Genomic DNA, 23,343 nt, shown 5'->3' on the forward strand with positions numbered 1-23,343 from the left:
AGGTCAGATATATTAATTATTTAATAATTTAAAATGTTAAAATTTACTTATAAATAAGAATGGATGAAGAATATTATATATATCACTATTTTTGAATGTAAAAAGCATTTCACATATATTCAAAATAATTCAATTCATATATGATATTAAAAAATATCTCTCAATTGTCTACATGATATCCAATTAGCAATCAAAACTCCCCCATGGGTCCAAGGCCGGTACTACATACTGGCCATTTAGAACAAAGTAAATTTTGAGGTTTGATCAGTCACATATTAACCGAAAAAGCATGGAATTTTGGATGTTTTAGATTTTGCATGTTTACTTAATTTTTCTGAATTTCCACGTGTTGTTAGAATTTTAACATTTTTAAATTCTAATCCACAACAAATCCCTCACGAAACTAATCCATATTAAAATTCTACACTTGAAGGAATGAAAACAAAAAGATATCTTCTATCTTGTATTTATGTGAACTTATAGTTTGGTACATCACATTATGATTCTTACCTATCTTTTCCTTTGGAAGTGATTGCAACAGTTTTGTAACCGTAAACAACAGTAACAAACAAACAACATCAATTACAATAAAACAAACAACAAATAGTTTGTTCATATTTAATGCTAGAAAACAACACACTACTAGCTGCTTATGTTTTCAGCTAGTTTTATTTATTCTCTCTATCATCCATTACTTCATAACATGCCTATCACTTTCCACATGCTTTCTACCAAAATATATCTCCATAGAGAATACAAAAATACATACTCATTAACTTACCTGATTAATTTCTATGCACCGACAGTATAAAATTTTATACATACATCCGATCAAACCAGACATTCACGTCTCTTGATTGGATCTATGTGTTAAATAGATTTATACTGTCTATCCATGCATACAAATTAAATCATTCAGTTAATTCGCCCCAATCAATAACAATATATATAGTATTACTTTCTAAAATTCATATGATATCAATTCAATTTCTAAAGCTTGAGAAACACAAACTCCTCGATGGCTGCGACAGCTCCAATGTTGTCAAGAGCTTCCTCATTTGGTTCTTCATCGACACAGATAGCCATAATAGCTTTCTGGCGGCGAGATGTTCTTCCGACGCTCATAAAGCTCACATTAACATTTTGTTGGCCCAATATGTTTCCGACAAGACCGATCATCCCAGGTTGATCGGTCTGTCTGCATAAAATCAGATTCCCTTCTAAGCTCACATCGACACCGAAAGATCCAACACAGGTAAGATGAGGTGTGCCATACTTCACTTTTCCATCAATGCTTATCTGACCCTCAGATACAGCACTAGCGAATTTGGACTCCACATTCGATATCTGTATCTGGATTGACTCAACAGGTAGCTCAGGAGACGAATCAACAGTGACTCTTTCCTCACTTATGCGAAGGCCTCTTTGCTTCGCAATGTAATCCGCGTTAACAAGGTTGACAATTGTGTTTGATATGGGTTCAATGATGCCTTTTGTGATCATGGCGCGGAGTAGTCTAGTATCGAGATTGTCTGGGCCCCTGGCCGATCGGTAAACCACTTTGATCGACTGGATTCCGCTTCCTCCAGATACCAACTGCACTGCTAACCGCCCTAGCTTCTCAGCCAAAACAACATATGGAGCCAGTTCTGATAACACCTGTTGTAAAAGAAGAACAATGCACATAAATCATAGATCTTACGAGGTTCGACCAATGTGACTCTAATTCACAAAAGAGTAATTTTTTTACCTCAGGAGCAACCATAGGAGCATTGACAGCAGTTGCTGAAAGTTCACCATTCAATGCACCAACAACAGCTTCTGCTATTTCAATAGCCACGCCTTCCTAATGTGTCGAAACCGGTGAGAAAAAAACTTGGTAAGAAAATGATGTGTCCTAAAAGTAAGAAGAAAAAAAAAGGAAAAAAGTTACTATATGAAGAAAAAAAACCTGTGCTTCTTTGGTGCTGGCTCCAAGATGAGGCGTAGCAATCACATTCTCATGTTGCACTAACTTACTGTCTTTGGCCGGAGGCTCCTCGGTGAACACGTCAAGTGCTGCCTACTCCACATGCAATATAATAGCAACCATGATATATATAGTAATTCAAGGAACACATGTAATAAAGTTCTGTATGGACTGTCTCAACACAGCGATGGTTAGAACCTAAATTGAAAAAGAGAATTGGAGTAAAAGGGTTAACCTGAGCAACAATTCCGCTATCAAGTGCTTTGAGTAAAGCATCTTCATCAATAACACCACCTCTAGCAACATTGATGATTCTCACACCTTTCTTCATCTTAGCAAAAGTGTTGTCATTAAAGACTTTGTTAGTAGTTGGAGTGAGAGGCATGTGAAGTGAGATGAAATCAGCAGTTGTGATTGCTTGATCAAATGAGACCAATTCAACACCAACAGCACGTGCTCTATCAGCTGGAGCATAAGGATCATGTGCTATCACATTCATTCCTAACCCTTTTGCACGTCTTGCAACTTCAGATCCAACTTTTCCAAATCCCATTACTGCTAATGTTTTTCCAACCATTGATACTCCCACATACTTGCTTCTTAGCCATTTTCCTACAAAATTTATCAACTAACTAGTTTCACTCGTCCGATCTCAAATCAATAAACACCAGAAACTCACGCATACAACTATGAGGTCCCGACCCCGGTCAAAATGTCCCAATTTGTGTTAGACCTTACATACCATTAAAGATTATTTAATAAAGGTGTAATATGAACTAAACATCTTAGATCAATGGTCGAAATCGTGTAGTATATCTCAAGCAAGCAATCTATCAAAGATCATAACCCGCAATTGTGAACTCAAGCATTAATAGTATTAAATTATGCATATATAGAAACATAGATCTAGAAACTACTAGTACATGTTTGGTTTCTTGTTCAAATCACTCTGAACCACTATGATCTGCAGAAGACAGCTTCTGTACATCAGAGTGGTTCACGTGATTTTAACAAATCATTTCAACAAAACAACAGTTAAACCAAACATACACTTGATCTCGATTGTAAACATGAACCATACCGGCTTTGAGGGAAGCATCAGCCTGAGAAACATTACGAGCCATGGCAGCAAGGAGTGCAATTCCATGTTCTGCAGCAGCAATAGTATTAGCAGTAGGAGCATTAACAACAAGACAACCAAATTCAGTAGCAGCTTGTAGATCCACATTATCAATCCCAACACCAGCTCTACCAACAACTTTCAACTTTCCTTTAGCAGCTTCAAACACCTTCCTCGTAACTTTCGTACCACTTCTCACGATCAAAGCATCACAGGTTGAGATCTTCGCGCAAAGCTCTTCCGGTGAAAGGTCATAAGCACATACCACGTTTCCTAGTTTTCTCAACACTTGTAAACCAGCTTCTCCAAGCTTCTCGGAGACCAAGATCGTTGGTTTTTCATTTCCAACAACATTGTTCTTGGAAATGGTTTGTGTTGTTTGTTTTGTTTCGTCAACGGTTTTTAAAACACTGTTGACCACAAAACAACGTCGTTGACATGAAAGTTTAATGTTGTTGTTGTTGTTGGGTTTGGTTCCAAAACTGCTGGAGCTTAGGAATGAGAGATTGGAGATTTTTGAAGATCTTGATTCTGAAAATGATGATGAGGAAGAAGAGATCAAAGGTGAAGGGAAAATTGATTTTGTAGAAGCTGAAGAAGCCATTGATGCTCTGTTTTTGGCTCTGTTTTTTTTATTTTATTTTTTGTTCTGTTTTTTTGTTGAATGAATGAATTTGCTCTGTTTTTATGATTGGGGTTTTGTAAAGTTTTGAATAGTGATTTGAGGTATTTATTATTTAGAAATGCTATATATAATATATAAATATAAACCAATAATAACAATTCTAAAAAGTATAAATAGAGCAATAATAAGAAAGAAGGTGATGTGAGGCAAATGTGAGATTTTTCTTTGGTTTGAGGTTTTTGTGGTTGGTGGATGTTTTGGGTTTTTTTTGAGTAAGTTGGTGGAGGATTTTACTCATGCTATTTCTGTTGAATAATAATAACCATTAAATAGTGTCTTTTTGGATATTTGAATGATCATTCATTTCTTACACTCCAATCAAAAATATATTTTATTTAAGGAATAAAATGTATAGAAATGGATTCTACCATCAAAAGTTACACTATTATTATTATTATTATTCATATTAATTACAAGAAAAATATTGACTTATATTTGAAAACTTGATGAGAAACATAGATAAACAAAATATTAATAGATGACTTCAATTAAAAGTGTCTATAAACATGGTATTCCACTCAACATTGAAAAATATGATATATATAATAAATCAGAATAATAGATTATTTAATGAATTTTAAAAAAATTATAAATAAAATAAAATTATAAATAGAATAAAAGTTTTTATATTGAAAAAAGATAGTGGTAGATTAGATTCTATTACGTAACCAATGGGGTAAAATCAACTCATTTATTGCTTCTGTCATTGTCTTTCAAATCGCATCTACCCACATTCATGGTCAACATAAATTGCATTATTGGTTTTATCTTTTTATTTTCTTTTTAGGCTGCTCAAGAATCTAATTGTAAATAGATTTTTTTATTCAAAAAATGATATTAAAGATTTTGTTTTATTTATATGAATCATATATTACTATAATAATAGACTTTAAATAAAATAGTGAAGTTCACATAAATTTCATCTAATAAAAAAAAAAGGTTGAAAATGGAGTGTTGTTAACTCACTTCGATGAACATTATAAAAGTGTTGAAAATAATAAAGTATGAAAAGTAAGTAGTAGGACCACCTAAGTATGTGACCTTACATCTTATTATAAAAATATCTTGGAGGGTATTTTAATATATGAAAACATATTTCATAGATTTCATATTTTATTTATTTATTTTCTATCCTATTGTAAGAAAGATTCCGAGGTCCTTTGCTTTTGAGAAGGGTGGGGTTAGGAGTAGGTAACAATATGATTCTTATTTGAAATATATAAAAAGTAAACACTATCGTACTAGGTTGTTTGAATTAAATTCTATTGTATAATTAAACTAATTCGGTGAACGGTGTAATATAACCTTGGTATGGTGGAGCAAGCTTCAGATACGATAGATAAGGTGTTGACGTAAAAGCTTAAATATTTAAGAATCACACACTTTCTCTCTCATATAGAGGGAGCAATTAAAATCGCCTGTTAGGAATGTAATGTAGTGTGCGGATAACCGTCTAATTGATCTTGACGGTTGGCAACGTTTTAGTGGAAAAATTGTCTACTATGTTGGATAGAGGAATACATGATCCTCGCGGTTGTCTTCTTTGTTTCTTCTTTGAATCTTTCGTCTTAGGCTTTGCGAGCAACCCATAATAGTTGTCCCTCAAATCTCTATCATTGCTCTGCTTTTCAAGGCAAGGGTTTGTCGTATACACCTTAGTCTGACTACTTGACCTGAAAAAGTGAAAAAGCCTTGATGGGGACATCGCTATCATCGGGAGCAAACACATTAAGTGTCTTTCTTGTAATAGGTAAGGTTTCATTGGGAACAATTGGTGTGTATTCCCACGCTTGTACAAAATTATGCTTCCTCATCCTTATGATACATTAGTAATTTGAACAATCTTCAATGAAATCCCAACCGCTCTTTTTCCACCTTTTCAAAGCCCAATTTAGTTCAATTGCCTCAGTAAAGGACTAACACTTGATATCTCTCAAATAATGCGTCAAGATGTTTGATGTTTATTCAGATAATGTGAAGCATTTCAAGAGTCGTTTTTTGTGATTACCCCTATACGTAAAAGGCTCATTCAATAACATGCTAAATAAAACCTAGGTCGTTTTACCAATGCTAAGACATATTCTCCATGTTCTGATGACAAAGCAACTTCTTGGGAGAATCAAGATCTTACTTGTACAAGATGAACTATTTGATCTAAGAAAACATCTTCTCGAAAAGGCAGGTGGTGTCTTTATATGAGGCTCTAGGTTATGTCAGGGTGTTTCGTCCTTATGGAGCGTCGAAGAAATAGTTGAAGTGGCTCATAGAGACATATTTACTGGTGGAAGTCATCTCGAAAAAGACCTAGAAATATCATTTTGGTGAATAAATATGGGATTTTTCCTTTTTTCCAAATACTTTTAGATGATTTCCTATGTAACATGTTTGCTCTTTCCATACAAATAAGGTGCAATGTGAGAAAACAATGCAAAAAATAAGGACTTCCCGAGTTAACTCTTATCTGACTAGTGTTACCAATATTTCAACCACTGGAAAGGTGTCGACGATGGAAGCCTTTACTATTTGGGTTAGCCGGGGCACGCCTACTCCATCACAGTTGGAAGTATGGGATTCCTTTGACCAAGTCACCGTGGAAGATTCATAAGGCTCATCACGGCCTAACGATGTATGAGACTTGTAACTTAGTCCTAATCTTGAAGAGATTTAAGTGGAAATTCCACTCATTAAGCGTCCCTAGTTCCCTGGGAGGGATGTAAGGATGATGAGATCCATTGAGAACTATGTGTCGGTCCTGACGGGGTTGCCTCTTACATTATCGACGCGCCATGGTCTAAGAACAATTATGGAGTCATGTCACCGAAGAAAATTACTCTTATTTTTCAAACATATATGAAGAATCTTTCCGAAAAGGGTTGTCAGACTTTGCTTACTACACCTTAAAGGCATCAACCATCCTGGACTTTGGAACTTATTAGCAAGGAGAACTCTCCTTGCTCGACCGTCTTCAGGGGTAAAAGGAAGTTCTCAAAGAGCGTATTGATGCCCTTGCTATCGAGCGAGGTCGATATTTGGAAGAACTCCAAAGATCGTATACCTCACTTTCGAGTATACAGATCGTTGTGGATTCTTTCAGGTACTCCGACACACTTGTTGAGAAGCTGAAGCTGCTTGTACAGGAAGTGACAAGAAGAACAAATTTGTATCCTATGCTCAAACATCACTGTATATAACGCAAACATCCCTTGATGAGGTAAGTCGATAATTGCATCCTGCTCAAAAAAGGATTAAAGAGCTCGAGACATCTTTGAAGGAGTCTCAAGAAGGTCGGAAGAAGGTCGAAGACGCCATCTGTGAGATGTGTCTTAATAACCCAACCTTGTTCAAAGATTATACAAAGTCTTTGTAAGAGAGTTATTTTATCGCACGAAACTCTTTTGGAAATACTTTGCAGCAGGTGGAATATTTTTATGCCACAAGGCCTATCTCTTGAGAGAAATTTCGTCTTGACCAAACGATGGAAGATAGGAAGTTGATTTCCCTGGTTGATTAACTGACTTCTTTTTATGTATGTACCTGATGTATTTGTACCTTCAATGAATAGGCAAGTTGTATGGTTCCTACTTTGCATACTTCGATTTTGGTTACTAACCACTATTTTTACATGTTTATACGACATTGCTTTATGTCTTGAGTTTGCTTCTCTAGGAGATAACTTGAACTTTGAGATTGTGCTCAAAGTTTTATTGGTTATCTATAGGGATCATGCCCAACAATTGGTCAATTCTATACCCTTTCCCTACCCTAAGGTGAAACCTAGTTTGAGGTCGATGTAATGTGGGCTCACCAATGCCTTTGGATTAGTTAGCTACCAAGAGGGGGTGAACCCATATTAGCCATTTTGTGGTCCATTGTCTTTGTTTGTGCATTGCCACTATGGGGTTTGATTGATTTAGTCGTACGCCAATGGTGTTTGTGCCAACACCCTATACTATTTTTTGATAGGGCTTTAATTGCTTTGCTCGTACATCTGTAGAGTCTATGACAACATCAATGACTCGTCGCTACCCTTATAATCACAAGGAAAATAAAGTTGATTGAAAATTTGTTTATTCTCTGATGGAATATCGTCGTACGTTATATCAATATTTTTGCATTACATATATGCATTAAATTAAAATTAACCAAGCAACATAACCATTGGGGTCATGGTAGCTGACTTAGACTATAATCAGGATTCCTTACCTGCAAATGTCTTGCCATAATTATTCACTTTACTTGTCGATGGTTGGATAACCATGTCCCTTAACTACTTGACTAGGAAAGTCATGTTAATCTCCATGGATTTGCCTTCTCTCTTCTTCTAGTCTCCCTATATAGCCCGACATATCCTTTTTTCCCATAATAAGTCAGAATTCACCATTATCGGCTCGTTGTGGACATTAAGGTATTTCAAGCTGAGATGGACTAGGGAAGGCATTGCATCTAAGAACAGTCAGAGGGTATTCCCTCAATACAATTATATATAACTTTATAGAGGACCGCCAAAAATTGTGAGTTGACCGTCCTAGTATCTCGTCCTTAACCCAGGGTGACATTCAGTTTGACATACCTATAGTGACATGTTATTGTGCCATTGAAGGCTTGCAGGTCAGATCCTACGTAGGACCATAATTTCTCTTTCTTCAACCCTATATTCTCAAAGAGGATCGAGCACATGATACCGCATGAAATTCTGCCATTCATTGAGGAATCAATAAATGTTGAAATTTGTATTGGTGGTTGTTATCACCAAAGGAATTACTTCATTTGGGATACCTCATATCTTTTCACTATTACAGAATCCGAGGACAAACCTCTCTAGTTCCTTAGTAGAAACGCCTCATTCCTTTTTGTTTATGATCGCCAACTTGGTGATTTATCTCTTTATCGTCCCTTTGGAGGGACTGCTGCTATCGGAAGACCGCGAGTAATGGATGTGATGTATTGGGGTTTCCATTTATGGATTTCTTCTTCCTCACTATTATTGCTATATTTCTCCCCTTTGGCTATGACGACAACTTTGATAGTTTTCTTAGAGGATTTTTCTATGCAAGGGATCACTTCTTTTTTGGTGACTTTCCTCGACTCCTACTACAATCAATCCATTGTGTACTCAGTAAGCCACCCCTTCTTAATCAATCTTTTTATTTCATCATTCAACTGGATGCAATCATTTGTATCATGGTCGTGAATATTATGGAAAAGAAAGTAATTGGACTTTTCTTATCGAGATGATTCCTTGACCGGATAAGGATTCCTGATCACAACCTCATTTACTTAGTATTTACACGTTCCTTCCATATTTTTTCCCTCGAAGTGTTCAAAGTAGTATAAGCGTTGAACCTCGAACTTGCTAAAAGTACAATATATAATAACTCACAATGATTAAAGGTTGTTAGAGGCTTTTAGGGTTTGTTTTAGGGTTTCAAACTAACTCACGCAAGAAGCGAGAAACTCTGTATATGTGGTATCTATGAATGATATATTTCGTCCACTCCCCCAGAAAATAGCAAACCTTATTTATAACGGGGTTATTAATCCTCTATTATTCAGAAACACGTGGTTCACTTCCTTGACTCCTTCCCTGTATCGTTATGGATTATGGACACATCATTCCCCACGTTTTAATGCTTCATGCTCAATGACCAAGTATTAGTGGATGAAGATCTTATTGTGTAGGATTAGAAGGAAACGCCACTAGGAATGTATCGTCCTTTGCTCGAGGAGAATTAGGAGACAAATCTCTAACAGTTTCAACGACTACATCAATGACTTGATGTTGAATGACAGATCGAGTGACTTTGGATGTCACCATGGTTGATGGGTCTGAGGGTGGATCTGTTGGAAGAGAAAGTTGAAACTTCAAGAAAAAAAAATCAAGAAATGAAAATCAGAACCTTCTAAAAAAAGATATTTGAATCCATGGATATGATCTAAACATGGACATTTGCGAGAATCAGGTTTCTATTCTCACAGACGACACCATTATTCTGTTGTAAAACTATAGTTATTCAATAAACAGTGAAGTATGACCTTAGTACATTAGAACAAGCTTTCAGTACAAAGGATAAGGGATTGACCTACATGATTAATACTCCAACGCTCATCAATGCGAGAATGAAAAATAATGTAAAAGTGAGAATGAAGTTAAATAATTGAGAATGATGTCATTTCTCTTACATGTAAATGAAGAATGCAACGTTTTATACGGACAACCATTTAATTAATCTAAACAGATATTTTATTAAGCAAAATTGCCTATTACATATGAGGATAGAGGAATCCATCCTCCTCGTGATCACTATCATCTCGAAGCATAACGAATTTAAATATTGTCGTTCAATTTATTAATATGGCATTGAAATGATATTTTTGTTTATCAATAGAGCAGGAAGTTTCTAATTAACTTAAAATATGAATAAAGTAAAAAATAATATTTTAAAATAACTTATATAGAGAAGGACAATTTAATAATTTATTTTACTAAGAATAAAAGGTCCAAAATAATTGTTACCTTGGGACATGTGCGGTTTGTGTACGAAGGATCGGAATGCAATTATTATTATCAGTGTGCCATCATCATATGATATCTGAATGCTTTGATCTTGGGTTCAAGTGGAAACATATGCGAATGGGGCTGTCCCGTCACAAACACCAACTTGTCCTTTAGTACTATAATTTTATTTTTATTTTTATAATAAACTATACTTTTAAATTAAGAATATTAACAAAGAGTTAATTTTGTGATCTCCTTTTTATCAATAGGCAAGTTGGAAACTCAAATTGGATAGGCCATCTGGCATATGCAAACTTATGTCATTAGAATTTGAATCAAATGTAGTATAAATATCATTTTAGAAATTGTGTAATATACAAAGTATGAATAATGACGTGGATAGAATAAAATAGCTGAGTCAAAATTGTACTATTGAACTCCATCTGCCGTGTAGAATTTGCTCTAGTATTAGTCCTAAGTATAAGTTAGAAAATAGGTATAGCTAAGATAGGGCTATTCATTTTTATGTTGTTTTTTTCGAATTCATTTAGGTAGAAACAACTCATTCAATTTTAATTTTATGGAACATAAAGTTTGTTATGCTGCCGAACTAGGTTATAAAACCACCGCTGGAGCTGCTCCAAGGGATTATGGTACAACTCACTCTAAAATACAAGTAACAATGATATCATAACCACTCTAAAATCGTAGGGACCGTAGCATTATGACCATTTGAAACTAAAACGACAATGATATTAGGATCACTTTAAATATTAAAGGGGCAATGATATTCAGACCATTCTTAACATCTAAGGGACAATAGTATTAAAATCACTCTTAGTATTGAATTGAAGGAACTTAAAGAAAAGGAGAAAACCAAAAGTAGTTTATGTTAAGATTTTGGGTCGACATTATTTTAGTTAAAATTATAGTCTAATTAATATTAAATATATGGTTAGAGGCATGAATGTCATTTATAAGTTAATATTTAATTTGATGAAAGGGTATATTAAAATATTGAAAAGTAAGAAATAATTTTATGGTTATTTATATTGGTTATGGTTTTGTTAATATTAGTCTGAAATTTTTATTTTGAAAAGAGTGAACTGAATGTTGTAATGAGAAAATGTTAAGTATCAGTATTGATTGACACAAGTCGACAGAAACAAATACGTAGATTGGAACGTTTCGACTAGTGTTTTGAAATATGATTTGGAAGAATCTCAAGAGCATATCTTGAAATATGGTATGGGGGAGTCTCGGGAATAAATTTAATCGATCTCTCGACACCGTGTCAAAGTCGAAGCGTTCGACGGACTGCAAAGACTTAGAAGATTTTAGAAATCAAATACTTGAGAGGGGTCTTAGCGCTATCAGTAACCACCTTCGACGAGCAGACAATTATTAGTCGCTAAGAGCAGTTACAAATGTGGGATAATGGTTTCAACAATTTGTAAGTTCTGACAACGTTGCAATGTTTTAGAAGACTAAGTTGCATCTTCTTGAAGGCGTGTCTACTTTATAGGAATAAGTTGTCGGAGACATTTATCTTTAGTATATATAGCAGATTCATACATTGTAATAAAGGTCGCAAAATTCATATACTCGAGTCAAAGAGCAAAACAGTTTGTGAGTAACACGTGAGTCTGCGCTCATTGTCTTTATTGTCGTTATGGTTCCCTAATTGAAACACTTTACAATTCTTATCATTTTCCATGTTTGTCATTTACTACTTTTTCATTTAATGCAATTTACTCTTGTTAGTTATTGAGACACTTTTAGTGATGAGAGAAAGAGATAATAAGAAAATAAGGATTGTATTATTGAATTCAATGATAATACTGAATTACAAAATGTCTATTTATATACACCCAAGTGACTTGAATATTAAGTAAAATAACAAACTAAGTAACAAACCCTAAACTCTAATTAGCTTTGCGCTTGGGCCACACAACTCAACTTGGATTATATCTAATATCTCAACATACCCCCTGTAATCCAATTGTTGAAACACATTAATCATTGTCGATCTGAACTATTCCTAATTTCTTTCTCAACGTTAGGAACTTGTTAATCTTCAATCCTTTGGTGAAAATATCGGTCAATTGTGATTCACTTGAGTAATGTTTTATTTCAAGTTCACATCGATTTATCTTCTCCCTTAAGAAGTGAAATCTAACTTCCGTGTGCTTACTTCTTCCATGCAAAACTGAATTCTTCGCAAGATTTATGGTTGACTTGTTTTCGATCTGCAGTACCAGAGGTTTCTTCACTTCAACCTAGATCTCTTCGAGCATAGATCTGATCTAAATTGCTTGACACACAACATAACGTCCTGCTATATATTCAGCCTCACACGATGATAATGCCAGCTCATGTTGCTTTCTCGAGCACCATGTGATTGAGACACCAAATACTTGAAAGAAATATCTAGTAGTGATTCTTTGATCTTCGTTATCTCCACACCAATCAACATTTAAATAACAAGTAACCATATCTTATTTGCTTTCAGAGTCTTGTCAAAATAAAATTCCATAGTTTGTCGATCCTTTTAAGTATCTCAGGATTCTTCTTGCAGCCTTCATGTGTGACACCCTTGGTTCACTCATATATTTGATCACTAATCCGACTGAGAAACATATATCAGGCCGACTGTTGCACACATATCTTAGAGATCTGACAATTTATTTGAACAAAGTTGCATCGACTTTGTCTTCCTCTCCATGCTTCTCCAACTTCAAATTTGGTCTGATAGGCGGAGATGTAGGAGTCAAATCATCCACCATGAGTCTCTTGAGTATCTCCTTGGTATACTTTCTTTGATGTAACACTATACCTTGCTTCAACATTTGAAATTCCATGCCTAGGAAGTATGACAACTTTTCCAGATCCAACATTTCAAATTCCTTCTTCATCAGCTCTTTGAACTTTGACAAGTTCTTCAAGCTATTTCCAATTACTAGCAAGTCATCAACATATAAGCAGATGATTGTTATATCTTGTGCCACAACTTGAACATAGACACCATACTCAGATTTGCATTTGACGAATCTCAATTCGACCAAGTATGAGTCGATCTTCTTGTTCCATGCCCTAAGTGTCTGCTTGAGACCATAGACGCTTTGTGAAACTTGTATACTTTCCTTGATTCCTCCTGAATCACAAACCCAAGAGGTTGTGTGACATTCACTTCTTCATGTAACGGTCCATTCAAAAATGTCGATTTTATATCTAAGTGAAATGTCGACCAACCTTGCTTACATGCCAAGGGTACCACCAGTCGAACAGTTTCCAATCTTGCGACATGTGCAAAGACTTCAGAGTAGTCGAGTCTTGCTCGCCGAAGAAATTCTCGAGCTATCAATCTTGCATTATATCTTGCCATCGACCCATCAACATTGTACTTCAACTTGAACACCCACTTCACTTCGATAGCTTTTGTATGGGTTGACAATTCAACCAACTCCCCATGTGTTGTTTCTTTTGATTGCTTGTAACTCTTTGACCATAACAGACTTTCACATATCTTTAAAGCCTCGATATAGTTGATTGGTTCATCACTTGCAAGTGAAGCAAAATGAACTAGTTCTCCATCTGTTATGACTTCATCATCACCAACCACTTCATAGTCTTGAAGTCTTGTTGGACGAGCTATAGTTCTTTGAAAATTGATTGCCACATTGTCCGTGAAAAGCTTCAAGCTCAAGTGTTCAAACTGCTTCCTGTTTCTTCCAAAGATCAATTGGTCGATTTCTTCACTAAGTGACTCCTACCACAACCTTTTCACACTCTCTTATCCAAGTTGGAAATGATTAACATCTATCCTCCAACTTGTGGGGAGATATTACACCATGAACAAGTTAGAGATAACTAACTTGTTTCTCAAGCTACCGTTAACACATTAGTTAGAGGTTCTTAGTTTGTTAGAAGTAGTTACATTCGTTAGTTATGGTAGTTAGGTATTGATGTATTACCATAGTTATCATACACTATTCAAACTTTGTATATTTATGTGTAACCTCTTTGATAATCAATGAAGATCACTCTTACTCATCATCTTTTATTCATTAATGTACAAAATACGACCTCCACTTTGCCACAGTCGACTATTCTAAAAAGAAGTGTATTTTTTTTTCATTTTTAATGTACGTGACATCCAATATTTGGCCGAGTCATTCCTTACAACATTTATATTTCCTTTATTCATGTGTATGTTGCTGCATCAAGTAATGCCTCCATAAAAACATGTGTTCTAGTTAATGATGCTACATACATGAAACACGAGTTCTAATGTTGAATCGTAGTCATGACTTATGAAATGAGTTTTTCAGTAACATTGGTTGAAATGTATCATCGAGCTTGTTAAATTCATTTTCAAAATTAAAAGTTAGTTGAAATATCAACTAATAGTTCTCAACTATGAATTTGCTTTAAACATTTATGCCAAAAAAAGAAGGAATTTAATCCTCGAGTTGTGAGTTTTTCCACTTTATCGAAGAGTGTTAAATATCAAGTTGTGTTTTATGTACAATCAAACTAAAGAATGGATAAATAAAAGCAACACAATAAGATGGAGGATAAATTGTGAAATGTATAATGAGTATTTATAGACAAAATTAATCCTACTTAACAAAGCATCACTACATGCAATATTAAGCCCTGATTTGCATCAATCCACTATTTCCACAAGATGTTTTTTTTTCTTCCTTTCTGTTAGTAGAGTACGTGACACTCCACATTTTGTTTATCTTACAACATTTTTTATTTCTCTTTATCCACACAAATGTTGCTACATGATCATGCATCGGTAATAACACGTCTTCTACTTAATGGTGCTACAAACATGAATACATATTTTAATATTGAATTGTTGATTCTTATTGAACTTAAGAAAGACTTACTTAATTTATTCATTTATATATTTTTGTTATTAGCTTTCTTGCAACTACTCGATATTCGGACTAAACCTGATTTGGCGGTTTGCGCTCTACTGACAGCTTATACGTAATATTTTTAAATGTAAATAGAACTTTCCATCACTTCACTTGTACTTTAAAATGAGTTGAAGAATATGTATTTGAAATGAAAATAGACTTCATTTAATTCATTATTTTGGTAAATGTTTCATGAGTTTAATGAATATGTATTTTCAGTAATTTTTTACATGATAGTTCAATAAAAAATTATTAATATATCAAATTATTCAAATCATTGTTAATTATCATAATAATATAGTGAAATACACATCATTCATCAATATAAAATAATTTTACATCATTAGTAAAAAAAAATTTACACTTCAATATCAATACAATCTTCTATTTTCTCATGTTTTATTTTAACTAACCAATTTTGGAATTGTCAAATTATTTATTTTACTGTTAAAAATTGTAGAGTGAATATTGTTTTTAAGAAAAGGGAAATCATACCCAAAAAAAAAGTATTGACGGATCGCACATCTATTAAATATTTTATAAAAGGCTAAAAATTGAAGAATTTAAGATAACGAGGGTAGAATGGGATTCGTGCCCCAAAATCACTACTACTAAACTAAATTTAATTATTCATGTATATAATTTGAAGTAAACTCCTGTAGCCCAACACTGCCTCGTTACATTTCAATTAGCACGGCTACCGTAAGTTTCATAAGACGCAAACATAGGGGGAAAATGAAGCAAATAAAGAGTATAGAAACATATCATTACAACACAAGTTGCTGGAATTTAAGGACAAAAACAAAGAGTATGAAGATAAGTAAGAAACTTGGAAATGAATACTTTGATCATTGCCAACTTGGCATTATATTCAGCAAATTAACAATCCAATCCAATCTATTCTATTCTAATCAATCAAAGCTAGGGAGTAGAAAATATCATTCCAAATCCACCCCCAAACATTATTTACTACACATCCAATCTATACAATATATACATTGTGTGTGTGTTTGTTTAGTTCCAGGTGATTCATAAACCAAAATGTGAAATAGCAAAACAGATATTGCAGAGGGTCACTAATCATTGTATTTTCCCCTTTCTCTTGTTATCTTGAGCCCAAAATACCTGCCAAAATAGAACAATCACAAAACATGATTATTATTACTAATCAAACACATCAATTCAAATACCTATGAAAAGTGAATTTATCAAAGCTAAAAAATTCACCTTCCAAGCATCATCAGTGTAGCCTGAGGATTAGTTCCAGGTGAAACACCAAAAACAGAACCATCCACAATTCTAAGAGAATCAATTCCAATTACCTTAAGATGAGAATCAACAACCCTGCCAACAACACATCCACCATGATAATGCCATATAGTACTAACTGTCCTTCTACAAAACTCAGCCATTTCAACATAATTCGTTTGATCATTAGGCAAAGCAGGTCCAATAAACCTAAAATCTCTAACCCCTAACCAATTCCTAAACTTGAAATCATTCATAGCTCTACTCCTAAGAACATCCCCTAGTTTTCTAGTTCCATTAACACATCTCTCAACATCAACAGCATTGTTAAAGTAATTAAACCTAACAATTGGATTAAACCTAACATCGGTCGAAGCTAATCGAAGAAACCCAGCTGAAACCGGCCCTGAAATCTTCGATATCAGCGTCGCGACTGTTAAGTAAAGTGGCGAAGCAGGCGGACGGATGAAAAGCATTTGTTGCGGTGTCGAAAACGGAACAACATTAGAAGCAGCTTCAATGTAAGCACCTGAATCTGTGATACCTACCACCTCTATGAGAGAATGTTCAAGAGGAATCGACGGTAGAAACGTGATTCCGTTACGGGGATTATCATATAGAAAATGACCTACATAAGGTAAATGATGAGCAACGGGAATTCCCCATGAAGAAAGATAAGGTCTAGGTCCAATTCCACTGAGAAGTAGAAGCTGTGGAGAACCAATTGCACCTGCTGAAAGAATCACTTCACCTTGATCTTTCAAAATGGCATGATGATATTTACCGTTTTTGTCACGATAAAGAACACCAATAGCTGATAAACTTGTTGTTGTTGCGGAATTCGCAGAGGAAAACGAAGAAGATGGAGATGATGCTAGAAGGAGTCGTTCGACGCTGGCGTAAACGGCAATTTGGAGATTGGAATGTCGTGCATATCGTAAAAGATCCGCTGAACTATGTCGTTTACCTGAAGAATCAAAAGTGGACCCACCGATTTTCGTGCCAGTAGCGTGATCTAAGGTGAAACCGTTATAGGGACCCACACCAGCTTCTAGAAGACCATCACGAACAGCGGATTGCCACGTTTTCAATTCAGGACGAAACACGATCTCTCTTTCAACCCATTCGTACGATTCGTTCACAAGCTTTAAATCCCAAAGCAAACCAGAATTCGTAAAAAACTCACGATCGGCACGACTGTAGAATCCGGCATTGATCGCGCTGCTTCCGCCGAGAACGCGGCCGCGAGCATTGAGTACGCCGTCTTCAGAAACGAATGACTGAGCCGGCGAATCATCGTTGTTAGCATTGTGTGCGTTTGCGTTCAAGAGCGTGTTCAAGAAACCTTCTTGGTTCATTAAGCCAGGTCTTCCGTGGCTGATTCCGCCGCGTTCAAGAACGAGAACACGGTGGGATTGTGAGAGTGTGGCGGCTAATGGACAACCGGCGGTTCCGCCGCCTACTATGATGTAGTCGTAGTAATCTTCTAACGGAAACTCGCTCGCGTTTGATACCATTTTTAGGTAACTCGGTGGTTTTTCTACAATGCAAATAGATACAGTAATTAGAAAGATGCGATTAGTGTAAATGGAAATTAGTTAGAGTTAATTAATCAGTTACCTTTATTTTGTTCTTGAGAGTAAGAATCTTGTTCTTGTGTTGGAGAAGCGTGGGAAGAGTTAAAGAATGTTGTAGTGAAAAATAACAGAAATAGAATTTCTTTGGCAACGGTTATGGAGGATTTCACCATTTTTGTTTCTTCGTTTTAGGGTTTCGATTGGGGAAGAAGGTGAATGAGTGTGGAGAGTGAAGAGGGTGGGTTTGATTTTGGAGGGAAACGAAATGAAACCGTTTTGTAAATTTCTAATATGGGTTTTTTCTAATATTGAGAGGGAGTTGTAAAACGCACCGTATCGATAATTCAACTTTGATATTAAAAGTTTGTCTGATGTATATAAAACTTTTTTTTGAGTGCTAACTCTAGTAGCACTATTTGGCTTTGCTGCTCTAGAATAGAGCTATATAAATTTGCATTAGAGCATGCTACTTACTCTTTGTCATAAATTATACGACATGTTTGGAATTTTTAGTTGTTTCTTTAATATAAAATAGTATACACTTTTTAGATATGTTTATTATATTTTTAAAGTTTAGATTTTATGATATTTGTGGTAGACTTTTTCAAACTATTTATGAGATTTAGTGCATGTACACAATTTTATCTAAAGACGCAACATTTGCAACATTTACGAAGGTTTAGAAATTATTAAATGGTATTATGATAATGAAGATGTATAAAAGCAAAAACGCGAACTAATCATGTTTAAAGTAGATTTTGAGAAAATTTATGATTCATTTGAATGATAATTTTTAAACAATGTGATGTTAAATATGGGGTTCTCGAGGAGATTAACGTTATGGATAATAAAGTATTTTTTTTTAAGCTATAACGCCAGCTCTCATAAACAGAAATCTAATCGATGAATATATGATGAGGAGGGGTTTGAGTGAAGGTGGTCCCCTTTCATTATTTTTTTCCTGATAGCAGCAGAAGGTATGAACTTAATGTTGAGCGCTTTAGGAAATATTAGTCTTTTTACAAGGTATAATATTGACAATGACTTTGTATCATAATATCTCACTTGCAATTTGCTGAAGACACTTTAACCCTTTGAGAAAAATCTGGTAAAACATCAGATCCCCAAAGCTGAATTAGACATTCTTTGAAATGATCTCAGGTATGATAGTTAATTTTTGGAAGAGTATGTTTATGAGTGTTAGTAATGAAGATTTGTGCCCCGCGACAATTTTAGTGGTGCAAAATTTTAAAAGTGGTCAGATTTTGTTTCTTTATCTCGATCTCTCTATTGGGATAATCATGGTGGACACTTGTTCTAGAATCATATGATGGAGAGAGTAAAAAAGAGGTTTTTGAAGCGAGAGAGAAAAATGTTGTCCATGGGTGGTCGTCTTGTTCTCATTAAATCTATCATGACATCTTTGTTAATTTATTTTATTTCCTTCTTTTTGGTTCCTACATATATTATTTCTTCCATGGAATCTTTTCTCATTGGGGTGAGGATGTCTGTAAGATATATTGGATAAAATTGAATAAAGTGTGTTTAAATAGAGAAATAGGTGGGCGGGGGTTCATTTGTAAAGGGAATTCAATTTAGCTTTGATAAGAATATCGTAGTGGAAGTTGCATGTTCATTAGGATGGTTTGTGGCATAGACTATTAGAAGAAAAATATGGAGTATATGGGGATCACATGAAGGATAAAGGTAGTAGTGCATATGTATGGTGGATGGATTTATCTAGAGTTATAGAGGGGCGGAGACGAATGCTTGTCTGTGGCTATACGACCTTTTAGCTCTATCAATGGGTAATAAGGAGAACACATCCTGAAGGATAATTGCGATCCAAAACGCATCGGAAATTAAAATTTCCTCCTTTAGAGATCCTTACGAATGGTCGTGATCAGTGATAGAATATTTACCTCTTGTGACGATTGAAACCTTTGGTGCAGATCTCTTGTGACGATCAAAACCTTTTATGCAGATCCACTGAGCGATCACGAACGTTGAACGATGACAACGTCTCTACTCGGTCCACACGAACGGATTCCTTCAATCTCAGTGCTAGCTGGTACGAATGAAGGCTTTGAGTGAGTGAGAGAGAGAGAGAGAGAGAGAGAGAGAGAGAGAGAGAGAAAACGAAAATAATGTAACCGCAATCAATTCTTCTGTACAAGGGTTCTATTTATAGAACCACTTGTGTGGGCTTCAAGCTAAAAGCTCACTTAAGTGTATTTTGGCCCATATCTTATTATATGCCCAAAATCACTTAAGCGTGTGGTACCTTACCATATTTCGTATTCTACTTAAATACACCGTACCTTACGATGTTCTATAATTCACTTAAGTGCACCGTACCTTACGATGTTCCTTAGTTACTCTATCTCTCATCAATCCGTCCTTTGTGTGTGACCCTGTAGGTTTTCGCGGCGTTGGCAACTATATTAAATCACTTATTTAACATAATAAACAGTGAGCGGTATCTAGCAACACATCACTGCTACCCAAGACACGAAAATGTCATGTGATCTGACAAATCCTTTTGTGATAATACTTATGTGCATAATTACCATTTTGCCCTTATGTATATATTGAACACAAGGCATAGACCGTGTCATCTTTGTCCAGTTCAATATTGGGCCCATAGACATTTATCCTGTTATGCAGGATGGGCAAATTCCATCTAGGTCACTCATGTCCCTCAGCATGCTTCGTGGAGTACCCATCAATTGTCTTTATGGTTATCCAGTTACGGACAACGTTGGATCAGCAATAAAGCACTCGACTCTACATCTAGGGTCCATAGTGATTTCAGGTCGAAGAGTGGTATACACCATTATCACCATGAGAATAACTTATGACACTTTGCATAACATTCTATATAGTATTCTCATAGTCGGTCAATCTGGTATAAATATTACTCTTAATATTCATACCTATGTTTAAGACTTGATAACTCCTTATCCATGATCCATGAGATGTGATCATCAGTCTATATACATAATAGTCTTAATGCTTTAGTGTTATCCCACTTCACAATAAAGCTCGACTACGGATACTTTAAGAATAGTGTCCTTATGTTTAATGTGATCTCATGATCAACTCACACTTGATACATTAAACGGACTAGCTATTCTAGGGACTTTATTAAACAAACGTAATAAAGAAAAAGCCTTTTATGATTCAGTACAAGTAAAAGTATTAGCCTCTAGGGCTTACACCAACACATCATTCTAGAAGGACCCTTGCCTAAAGGGTGACAATATTTCCTCTAGGTTTCTTCACCCTTACAAGTTCTTGATAAAAGATAATGTTTTAGTGGCAGAGATATGATGATTAGGATGAGAGCCTAGGGTTTAGGGTGAAGGTGGCAAATGAGAATTTTTGCGTGAGAGGATGAGAAAGTGGCAAAAGTGTTAATCTTTACTATATAATATTTTCTTGCTTGATATTTTTTATCGTTGGGTGTGAACTCCCAATCATGATGTTGACTACTCGTTGAAAGATGGATATCATATTGTGACTCATGAGGTCATATGGAATAAAATCATGTCTCTGTTAGTGTCAAAACTAATCAACATGATCCTAACTAAAGAAAATTTAGAGAAACGAGGAATACGACCATGAAGGTCAATTGGGGTTATAGGTGGATAGTAAAAAGGGAAAAACATCCCAAATATATTTCTCGTATGTAAGTTTTTTGAGAAAGTTTGGAGTAATGTCATACAGTGGTTGGGAATTTCATGTGTTCTTCTAAATGTTATAGGTGTCCATGTTATCTAATTTTGCAGAGCCTAATATTTTAAAAAGAAACATAGGCTCTTCTAGACTTTCTAGACTTCTTGTGATGGTCTTTCTCTTTATCTTTCTTGATCATAAGATAATCTGACCTATAATTACCGACTTATCCACAATTGTAGTATGAACTTCTAATTGTTCATTCTTATTCTCATATTTCTTTGAGGAGTTAGATAGTCATCCAAATTTGATTAGGTTCTTGTCGAAGTGCTTGACTCAATTTTTCCTTATGTACTTATGGTACCTTTTGACGAACAATCTCATCTCTTCATCATCATAATTCTTGTCATCTCTTGTTTCATAATCACTTTGCTCATTGGTTGAGGACTTTGAGCTTTAAGCCTTTAGAGCAATATACTTCTTCTTTACCTCCTTTTATTTACCTTTCTCATTCTTTATCATCTTCTCATGCTCTTTTTCATGTTTTTCTAAGCAAGTGAGTTCTTGCTCATGTTCTTCTAGTTTTCCCAATAAAGTTAAGATAACAAGTGTCACTACGCCAAATAAGGGAAAAGAGGGCGCTTTTTTTGGCCTATAACAGCGCTTTAAAGCGCCCTCTAATCTGGCGCTGACATAGGTAAAGACAGCGCTTTTTTTCCTGGTGAAAGCGCTGTCTAAAGTGGCTCTTTAAGCCCTTTAAGGGCCACTTTAGAGGGCGCTTTTTAAAGAAAGCGCCCTCTAAAGTGGAAACTTTTAAGGGTTTAGAGGGCGCTTTTACTGGAAAGCGCCCTCTAAAGTGGAAACATTTAAGGGTTTAGACGGCGCTTTTACTGGAAAGCGCCCTCTAAAGTGGAAACATTTAAGGGTTTAGAGGGCGCTTTTACTGGAAAGCGCCCTCTAAAGTGGGTGGTTATTTAAATTTTTTTTTTTTAAAGCGCTATATTTTTTTATTTATTTTAGACAACCTGTATATTGAAGCAGTACACCCAAAACTGTATAATTTGAAGCCCTTTTTCACACATTGCATTCAACAAGCCTTATATACAACAATCCATACATATACAACAATCCACTGATATGTAATCGTTTAACTTCTAAAGATTCTAAATATACAACCAATTCATAACTTAAAAAGAAATAAAACTAAGTAGCAAAAGCATCTCTGAGATGTATGTTTTTTTTGCTAGCAGCAGTCTTCTTAGCAACAACCTCTTTTTATTCAATATCAATAGCATGAACCTAAAATATCATAAAATTAGTTAGGTGATGTATAAGATCAAGAATTAACATTTTCTATGCATAAATATCATATAATTGTGTTTATACCTTTTTTTTTTTATGCAACTGACTCGATTAGCAGCAGTCTTCTTAGCAACAACCTCTTTTTATTCAATATCAATAGCATGAACCTAAAATATCATAAAATTAGTTAGGTGATGTATAAGATCAAGAATTAACATTTTCTATGCATAAATATCATATAATTGTGTTTATACCTTTTTTTTTTATGCAACTGACTCGATTTGCTGCGTAATCCCCTTATATTTTTGGTCTCTTATCTTTTGAAGATAGAATT

At 35.0% G+C, this 23,343-nt stretch overlaps 2 protein-coding genes across 2 annotated transcripts; both read right to left on the bottom strand.

Moving 5' to 3' along the window:
• Positions 1 to 562: 562 nt before the first annotated feature.
• On the bottom strand, positions 563 to 3,805 carry LOC127100475 (D-3-phosphoglycerate dehydrogenase 2, chloroplastic). The gene is made up of 5 exons (XM_051037682.1): positions 3,051 to 3,805; positions 2,205 to 2,581; positions 1,952 to 2,062; positions 1,751 to 1,846; positions 563 to 1,659 (listed from the first exon to the last, which is right to left on the bottom strand). The coding sequence occupies exons 1-5, from the start codon at positions 3,691 to 3,693 to the stop codon at positions 991 to 993; spliced, it is 1,896 nt and encodes a 631-aa protein (XP_050893639.1). The 5' UTR covers positions 3,694 to 3,805; the 3' UTR covers positions 563 to 990.
• Positions 3,806 to 16,015: 12,210 nt separating this feature from the next.
• LOC127107124 ((R)-mandelonitrile lyase-like) lies at positions 16,016 to 18,333 on the bottom strand. The gene is made up of 3 exons (XM_051044399.1): positions 18,073 to 18,333; positions 16,432 to 17,992; positions 16,016 to 16,329 (listed from the first exon to the last, which is right to left on the bottom strand). The coding sequence occupies exons 1-3, from the start codon at positions 18,200 to 18,202 to the stop codon at positions 16,281 to 16,283; spliced, it is 1,740 nt and encodes a 579-aa protein (XP_050900356.1). The 5' UTR covers positions 18,203 to 18,333; the 3' UTR covers positions 16,016 to 16,280.
• Positions 18,334 to 23,343: the final 5,010 nt, after the last annotated feature.

Source organism: Lathyrus oleraceus, chromosome 7, assembly GCF_024323335.1.
Source record: "Lathyrus oleraceus cultivar Zhongwan6 chromosome 7, CAAS_Psat_ZW6_1.0, whole genome shotgun sequence".
NCBI classification, from domain to species: Eukaryota; Viridiplantae; Streptophyta; class Magnoliopsida; order Fabales; family Fabaceae; genus Lathyrus; species Lathyrus oleraceus.

Bases quoted from the DNA above. Each gene is read 5' to 3' on its own strand.
- LOC127100475 (XM_051037682.1), bottom strand. From the start codon at position 3,693: ATGGCTTCTTCAGCTTCTACAAAATCAATTTTCCCTTCACCTTTGATC. The intron at 2,063-2,204 runs GTTAACCCTTTT...CATGTGGAGTAG, and splicing joins ATAGCGGAATTGTTGCTCAG to GCAGCACTTGACGTGTTCAC. The intron at 1,847-1,951 runs GTTTTTTTTCTT...TCGACACATTAG, and splicing joins CCAGCACCAAAGAAGCACAG to GAAGGCGTGGCTATTGAAAT.
- LOC127107124 (XM_051044399.1), bottom strand. From the start codon at position 18,202: ATGGTGAAATCCTCCATAACCGTTGCCAAAGAAATTCTATTTCTGTTA. The intron at 17,993-18,072 runs GTAACTGATTAA...TTTGCATTGTAG, and splicing joins CTCTCAAGAACAAAATAAAG to AAAAACCACCGAGTTACCTA. The intron at 16,330-16,431 runs GTGAATTTTTTA...CTATTTTGGCAG, and splicing joins ACACTGATGATGCTTGGAAG to GTATTTTGGGCTCAAGATAA.